This window comes from Nelumbo lutea, chromosome 1, assembly GCF_056320005.1.
Source record: "Nelumbo lutea isolate HS-2025 chromosome 1, American lotus-T2T, whole genome shotgun sequence".
Classification (NCBI taxonomy): Eukaryota; Viridiplantae; Streptophyta; class Magnoliopsida; order Proteales; family Nelumbonaceae; genus Nelumbo; species Nelumbo lutea.
Window position 1 is genome coordinate 67,600,547 of NC_142684.1, and position 8,741 is coordinate 67,609,287.

The window sequence follows — 8,741 nt, forward strand, 5'->3', positions numbered from 1 at the left end:
ACCCGCCATGATAAAAACTGATTCCAAGAATTTGGAATCAGATTCTACCCTATAATGGATTAGATAAGATTAGTTCAAGACCCATTCAAAATTGGTTCCATTCAATTTTGGGTAGAAGCTACCCATTTGTTCACCCCTTATGAATGTAGAGAGCCAAACATCGTTATGCAAACGCTTGCATTGTACGCCATATAGGTTGATGTATAATGAAGAATAATGGGCCGTGCTTGTGCTTGTTCACATTATCTCCCATAGAGTCGATTGGTCAGATGATAATTAAGGACAATAATGTAGTGGGATGAGTTTATGAATTTAGAGATGAGAAAAATTGGATAACTAGGACCATCCTTTGTATAGTTGAAGTATAATAAGTAACTTAGTGGGTTGCATCATAAATAGGTCTAGGTGAAATTATGGCCCCTTGCCCGGCCCAAGGGTACATGGTCTACGCCCGAGCAGAGAGTAATGAGTAGAGAGACTACAGGGTAGGTTTCAATCTTCGTAAATCACAAAGCAAGGACACCACACCACATGGGCTGTGTACAGATTGGGTACACAAACCTAAAAATAAGACAGGTTCTTAGTTAAGTCTTATTGGCACGATACATATTTAATGCATGTAGAAAATTGCACCAAGGGAGCTAATTAAGCAGAACACTTAAATTACTGGTACATTACAAAACCCCAGTACAAAGTGTATATATATACTATTGTATTGGGTGGTGGTTGGATTCTACATTAATTATATTATTAGATATTACATGACAGAGCATGCATTTGGGTTCTCATCGCTGAAAATTTGAGGGGTGTAAGCATTTTCCAGGTAGGTGTAGTAGTAGTGATGGTAGTACTTGGGAGGCCAATACTCACTTTTCTTGGCATCGCTTTTCTGCTCCTCTCCTTTTCCTTCCTCACCTCCGCCTTCTTTCTTTCCCTCCTCTTTCTCTTCCTTTTTCTCCTCCTCTTTCTTTTCCTCTTCTTCTTTCTTGGGTTCCTCCGGCACTATGGACGCTTGCTTCCTCGTTCTCTTGTACACCTTCTCCACCAGATTCGCTGGGTCAACTACTCCTTTTACTATTACTTGATCATTTGATAGATCTGTTGTTACAGACTCCACCCCTACGTATTATACATATGATGATTAATCAGTAGTTAATAATAATAATAATCACTAATTAAAAAGATATACGTGGACGTGGGTGGTGTGGTCCTGAGCCTGACTATATACCTTGGATCTTCCTAATACGCTTCTGCAAGACTTGAGCACAGGCTTCGCAGTGCATCCGTACTTTCAATGTGACTGCGATTACAGGAGGAGGCTGCAGCAGAAAATGGATTTCAAAAGACAAATTAATGGCAGAGTCCAGCAGGGAAATTAAGCAAGATCATCCACACCTCTTCTTTATACACCCAAACAATAGAATAGAGAAAAAACCAAGATACAATCCTCTGATCCTCTCCTATCATCCAGCTTTCTTGTCAAAAGTCCAGAAGATAAAACAAGATTTTGGGGGTGAGTCCTGAGTGTGATCGATCATAATAAAAATTTGGTTAATAAGACAGGGAGAAAGAGAGTTCTGTTTTTGCGTCTGAGTGGGCTTTAAAATTCAGAGTGAGAGTCAAGAGTTGCAAATTAATACGCCTCAGGCATTTTTGTTCCGTATTATGAGCCTGACAGGTCTGATATTATTCACCAGAACATGCATGCATGTGTCATGTGGTGACTGATGATGATGACGAGGGCTGGCTACTCTGGCCTCCTCTGGTTTAGTCCCAAGGTCCGTCCGTGATCCTCTGTGACTGTCATCATCACCTCCATAAATATTTGCCACATGGCAAGTACGTAATTTGTCATAGCTCTTATTAAGCAATATGTATGTAATCCCCAATTATCAATTCCTTTGTGTCAGATTATGGGTTTGGAAATAATAAGATGGATGAAGCATTGTGGCAGAGTATTTGAGTAAAATCGGAATCGATTATAAACATTAATTAATTACCTCATCTTTTTTCTCTTCCGGTTTGTTATCGCTGCCTTCTTCTTTCTTCTCCTCTTCAGGGGGTTTGGGCAAAGGTGAAATTATCTCCACCTTCCTACCGCTTTTCTTTTGAATTCTCTCGCACACCTTTACCGGGTCTGCTGTCTTTCCTCTCACTACCACCATATGAGACTTGCAATCTGTCTTCACATCCTCCACACCTAATCAAAATAAATGGATTTCAATCAGCAAAATTAAACCAACCATGTAATTAAAATGTGATAACCAAAAAGAATAATATATTAATTCTGTAACAAAAGAAAAAAAATATATATATATATATACAGAAGAGACAGAGAGAGAGACCTTGGAATCCTCTCAAGGCTCTTTCCACTTTCCTGGCACAGGCCTCGCAATGCATATCAACCTTGAGGACAATCTCTTGAGGCTCTTCTTCCTTCTTCTCTTCTTCCTTCTTTTCTTCTTCCTTCTTTTCTTCTTCTTTCTTCTCTTCTTCTTTCTTCTCTTCTTTCTTCTCCTCTTCCTCCTTTTCTTCTTCTTTCTTCTCCTGTTCACAGTACCAACACCCACAAGCCTTTTTTTTATAATTAATTACATTCTATGCATGGAACTACAATTCTAAGACATTCAAAAGTAACAAAGGGGAAGAAGAAAACCCATGACCAACTGATGATGACTTGATGGTTAATAATGGTCTGTGTGTGTTAACATTGTTAAACAGTAGAAAGCAAAACAAATATATATATATATATATATATATATATATATATGTATATATATATCTATATGTATATATATATCCAACGAAGATTTCCAGAGAGAATGTTGCATACTTACTTCGCCCATTACTGAAAAGGGAGTGTGAAGGATCTCTGCTAAAATTGGATGTAGTAGATGATTTTATTTATCTGGTACAACCAGTGACAAGTGACGCAGAAGATCTCTTGTTAACTTTGGAATGAATAAAAATGGAACCTCTTTCCCAACTGGCTCTCCCCTCTCTGGTCTCTACTTTCTTTCTCTCTTCCCCACGAACATTATTACAAGTGGAATTTATAGTGGAAATTCTAAAAAGCTGACGTGGTAAGTGGTATTCTTTAAAACTGAATACAACCCTCTTTTACCAAGAACGATGCCCTTGAACTACTTCAGAATGACTTGCACGCCCTAGTGGACAACTGTTTGGCTTTTCACGAAGAGGACAAAGCAGTCATTAACCAAAATCATGCATCTTAATTCAACTGTTTGGCTTTATATATTTTTTTATACTGCTAGGGTGTTGACTCTGATTGGTTGAGATTCAAGTTTTCACGTATTACATTATAGAAGAATGAAGAGATGCTACATTCATAATATATATTGTCGTGAAAACAACAGTTCAATACCTTCCCTTGAGCTTTGAATCTTGGGGATGGGATTTTATCTACCCACCGATACCATTTGATTTCAGCCATCGGATTAAATGAATGGACCCCCACCATCCGATTCTAGAGAAACACATTAACGTTTCCAATTTTGATAAAAAGAAGGGAAAACCCAGATTGTCCAATCAATGTAACGGCCGGCCATGGCCAGAAAGTAGGTTATCACTTATCAGGATATCGACGGCGAAACGAAATGGGAATCGAGTGGGACCCCATTGGAGGAGAGCCATCCAACGATTGACACGTGTGATGATAAGCATTATCATCGAGGTCTCGAATTTTCTTTCCATGGGACACCACAGTCCCACCCCTCCCGATCAAATTGAAATCAAAAGCAGCACGAAACGAAAGGAGAGGAGTGGAGAGTGGATGGTCAAGATCAAGATGACGTGATTTTCTGTCTTCACGTAACCAAGTTGACGACGCTCCTCATCCTCAGATTCTTCTTCACCGCAACCATACGTAATAATAATAATGTAATATCTCCCTCCTTCAATTTATTCATCTCTCTTAAGTTTAGATCGTGATGATAATTTGGGTGTGAGCTCTTCTTCATTTTATGTTATTACTCAGTAGTTAATAAGAAGAAGAAAGTAATTAAGGGTAATGTGAAGTCGTTTTCAACAAAATTCTCAGTGAGGATATGAGTAGGGAGCCGTTTATTGATGATCGAACAGTCCTCGGGAAGAGGTAGAGTCGGTAGTCTACCACTTTCTTCCTTCTCGATTCTCAAACAATGGAGTGGTGGTCCTCCTCCTCCCATTTCCATAGGTGAAGAGTGAAAATTGTGATGAGAATTTAAAGAAGAATAGAAACGTTTTACGAGGAAAGCAGAAGATTAGAAGTCTCTTCATGGTTGTATTTGTATGGTTGGAGATGACGCTGGAAGATGGAAACAATATGAAACTATCTATCTATTTCTTCTTTTTCGGCATAAGATTTTGTTTGGAGCAGGATTTTGATGTCAATATTCAATAATGGAGAGAGAGAGAGTCGGGAAAGCAAAGATAAAAAAAAAGGAGACGACGAAAAGATACAGAAAGTAAGAATGGTCCCCTGAAATTTCAGACTTATCCCTGAACACTACGGACATTGATTTTAATGTTCCTTTTCGTCGTCGTCTGTCTCCACTTCACTATTAATTATTAAAAAAATCTTAAAATTAAACTCCCTGCTTTTGATGCGGTTGCTTTTTCTAAAAGAGCGGCCCACATCATCAATAGAGTCAAATTATTAGACATAAAATAGAATTCAAACGTGGATCCGTGGCGCAATGGTAGCGCGTCTGACTCCAGATCAGAAGGTTGCGTGTTCGATTCACGTCGGGTTCAAGTCCCCTTTGACACGGATGTTAATTTTTTGCCGCCGTGAATCGTCCGACGGTCCGAGAAAGGGAGAGATAAGAGATGGAGTGGAGCGATAGCGAATTACTGATCGAAGGAGAGAGAAATAAGGGAAAAAAAAAAAAAATAGCACGTAAAGTGGAGCAGGGGGCAAGTACCCTGTGGCCCACTGGCCTGTACTCGCACACAATTGGCGTCGTTTGGACCAGCTTTTGTGGTTGTACGCTGTTACATTAATGAGTGACAGAAGAGTATGACATTTAGAAAATGACAAAAATGTCCTCGAGCTAGGCTGGCTGGCTGTGGGCTGTGGCTGACTGATTGGTTCTGGGTCGTGGGTTCTGGGTTCTGGGTAGCGGTACCTGCCAAGTGCCAACCCAAAAATCATGTGTTACTGTTGTTGACCACTTGTTGAATGTTGACCTTTCTTACCTTCACCAAAATCCACGTGAGTGTTGAATAATTTAAATATTAAAGTGGAATTTCAAAAAATAAATAAAAAATCGACTGGTAACAAGTGCAATTAATTAGGTGCGAATTGCTGAACAAACAGATGTATGCAACTCGGGCAGGGCAAGTTGGGTTATTTTGTTGGGCTTGGGCACGTTGATTGGATTTGAAAGGACTTTTGAATATGATTTATTGTAGCGGGGAACTGTGCCATGTATGGGATTTATTAAGCGAACCTAAATATTAGGAAAAGGATATATTTACTGAAATACCTTTTATATAGTTTCATAGATTTATTAAAATATATTCTATAGTTAGTATTTTACTAAAACACCATTTATATTTTGTAATAGATTTAATCAATCTTTTATTAGAGGATATTGAAAAATGACATTGTTGATCATAATGTTTATTTAAATAAATTTAATCAAAAGAAAATAAAAGCAAAAATACATTTTTTGCCCTTAATAAGACACATGCAACCACTCTATTGGCCTAACGGCAAACCAAATACTTCTTAATGAAAGGTTGATTAAGTAAATAAGTTATAAAATATATGGGGCGTCTTAGTAAAATGAAAACTATAAGGTAGGTTTAAGTAAATATGTAAAACTATAAGGTGTGTAGAAATGGCAACAGGGCAATGATCATATTCCCTGTCCCTGACCCCGATTTTAAAATTAACCCCAATCCCTGATCCCCGACGGGGATGGGTTCCCCATGGGGACCCGAATCCCCAAAATGTTTTCAGATAATAGTATTTATTTAAAATAAATAAAATTATAAATTATAAATAATGTTTTAAATATGTTTATATATATAATATAAATAATATAATCATTTGTTTAATATAAATAACATTTAATATTAATGAAGGAAGATTTGGCCCGACCTCACAATTACGTAACACGTGGCAAAGGCAATAGCTTGGCATAAAAGCACGCCTAAGGCACAAGCACCAAGGGGAGAAACCGCCTGACCGAACTCCCCTACTAGCGGTCCAAACTCCCTACTAAGGGCCCGAACTCACCCTTCGGCGCCCAAACCAGACAGTAATCCGAACTGGCCTGCATGTAACAGTTCGGGACATACCTCGTCGAACTGGCTTGCCTTGTAATAGTTTGAAACAACCTCGTTGAACTGGCCTGCCCTATAGCAATGCAGGATATACCTCCAAACTCAAGACTTCGCCTCGCTCACCACTCCACCACATCGCCCTCAGGACTCCAAAACCAAACAAACCGTACTATGCCTGACACTGAGGAAGTCCGTACCCAAGGGCGACGCACCTCCAAACAGCCACTTGCCACCGCCTCCTGACACTGCCATCTCCAGTTATAGAGACGGTTCCGACAAAAGGCAGTGACGGTTCTGTCCCAGCAGAAGGGACGACACCCGAACTGACAGATGCAAGGGTAATCATACCCGACTTGACAAGGGCTTCAGAGCGAGTGCGCGAAGTCGTTATAAAAGGCCCCCTACCCCCAACAACAAGGTATGTGAACTTTGCACCATCTGGTCTTTACTTTTCCTTTGAAAGAATACTAACTTGAGCTTCGGAGCTATCTCACCGGGTTCCCCTAGAGTTCCCTCATCCTCTCCATTTTCAGGCTCCCCGTCGCTCCAGTCAGAGGCGAAATCATTGACAGCTAAGACCGGCCGGATTGCGCTCCATCAAATATATATATAATTAGGGTCGGGGCAGGGTAGGGACCTCAATCCCTGATAAATAACTCATGAACACTCATAATTTCAACTAAATTAGTAGTCTCATCTCTAATAAATAACAATAGTTTAATCTCCAATAATTATTGAAAATTTATTGCGAAAACACACAATTATTGAAAATATATTGATAATAAAACAATATAATAATTATAGAAATTACAAGTACTAAAAATATATTAACTTAGTCAATAAATAGTATAATTTCAAATATAGTTTAATCTCTAATAAATATTAATCGATAACTTAAAACAAAAATACAATAAATACAATAAATTAAATTTAAAAATTCAATAATAGTAATTTAATCTCCAATAATTATTGAAAGTTTTCTGTTAAATAACAAAAACAAAATAAATTTATACATAATTATTGAAAACACATTTATCACAAAAAAGTAAATAATTATTGAATTACAGTAAATATTAATTTTAGTATATATAATTATATAATAAATACAGATTAAGAGTTTAAAATTATTATTAAAAAATATTAACTTTTTGAAAGTTATTTTCTAAAATTATTACTTGATATAAGTGAAATTAATTATTTACAATATTATGTAAAAATATTAAATTATTATTAATTTCAATATTATGTTATAATTATTTTTCTACTTTTTAGAATTTTTTTTACATAATTTCTTTATTGCAACTATTTAAAATCTAGTTATATGAAATATTTTTTTATTTAAAACATTTAGTTATTTAAATACTTAAATATGTAAAATATTTAAATTTTAAAAATTTAATTATTTATTGAATTTAATTATCCATAAAATCATAATTTATACTATTATTACAAAAATTCATTATTAAATTTGTAATATATTAAATTATTATTAATTTCAGTATTATGTTTTATTTATTTTTCTACTTTGAAGAAATTATTTAAATTTATTACATAATTTCGTTATTTTAACTATTTAAAATCTAGTTATGATAAATGTTTAGTTATTTATATATTTAAATAATCTTTAAAATATTTTAATTTTTTTGTTATTTGAATTTTATTTATTTAAAGCTATTATATATTATTAACTATTTGAAAAAAATTAAATTGATAATCCGGGAAAACATAATTTTAATTTTTAGAACATAATTTCGTGATATACTTTGTAAAAATATAAAATTATTTTTTATGTTTTTAATAAATATTTTAAAGTTATTATATAATTTTGTTAGAATATTTAAATAATTCTAAAATTTTTTAATCCAAACTTTGTTTAGATAGACATAGATAAAAATTATGGGAGAGGATAAATAGGAATTAGAGATAATTTATGAGAAACTCTCTAGTAAATTAGAGATAATTTTGGAGATAAAAAAGAATTAGAGATAATTTAGAAGATAAATAGAAATTAGAGATAATTTTGGAGAAAGTGGAGGATAGTGGGAGAGGTAGTTTAGGAGAAATTTTAAGAGAATATATTTGGTTGTTTAAAAATGACATGAAATAAAAAAATGAAAATTCAAAAAAAAAGAGAAAATTTCTTGATCACTTTATTTTAAAATAGATAGATAGATAGATAGATATCCTTTTTGTCTGGTCTGGACTATCAAGGCTTCAATCCAAGCCCAAGTCATATAAAAAGGATGCATTGGGCTCGAAGTAGGCCCACCCAAATTGCAACCCTATGAACAAGGGCCAAACACAAATTGATGAATGTATACGTGAACTTTGTATTTCATATTATTTTGTATGTATTTATACCGTAGATATTTGGATTGGTACAAAACTGATCAGAAATAAATTCGGATTGATGGAGTAGACCGACCGCTAAATGGTCGAGTACTCAA

General features: G+C 35.3%; 1 protein-coding gene and 1 non-coding gene across 3 annotated transcripts; one reads left to right on the forward strand and one right to left on the reverse strand.

Annotated features, from left to right (window-relative positions):
• Nucleotides 1-642: 642 nt before the first annotated feature.
• LOC148875066 (heavy metal-associated isoprenylated plant protein 7-like) lies at nucleotides 643-3,115 on the reverse strand. 2 transcript variants are annotated; one of them, XM_088964138.1, is made up of 5 exons: nucleotides 2,838-3,115; nucleotides 2,346-2,547; nucleotides 2,001-2,200; nucleotides 1,229-1,319; nucleotides 643-1,119 (listed from the first exon to the last, which is right to left on the reverse strand). In XM_088964138.1, exons 1-5 carry the CDS (start codon nucleotides 2,844-2,846, stop codon nucleotides 758-760), a joined length of 864 nt encoding a protein of 287 aa, XP_088820264.1. In that variant the 5' UTR covers nucleotides 2,847-3,115; the 3' UTR covers nucleotides 643-757. The 2 variants fall into 2 exon arrangements, with proteins under 2 accessions (XP_088820264.1, XP_088820263.1); XM_088964137.1 differs by having other exon boundaries at nucleotides 2,346-2,574; nucleotides 2,838-3,041.
• A 1,568-nt stretch (nucleotides 3,116-4,683) lies between these two features.
• Nucleotides 4,684-4,755, forward strand: TRNAW-CCA (transfer RNA tryptophan (anticodon CCA)). Its single transcript has one exon. It is a non-coding gene; the product is annotated as a tRNA-Trp (tRNA).
• Nucleotides 4,756-8,741: the final 3,986 nt, after the last annotated feature.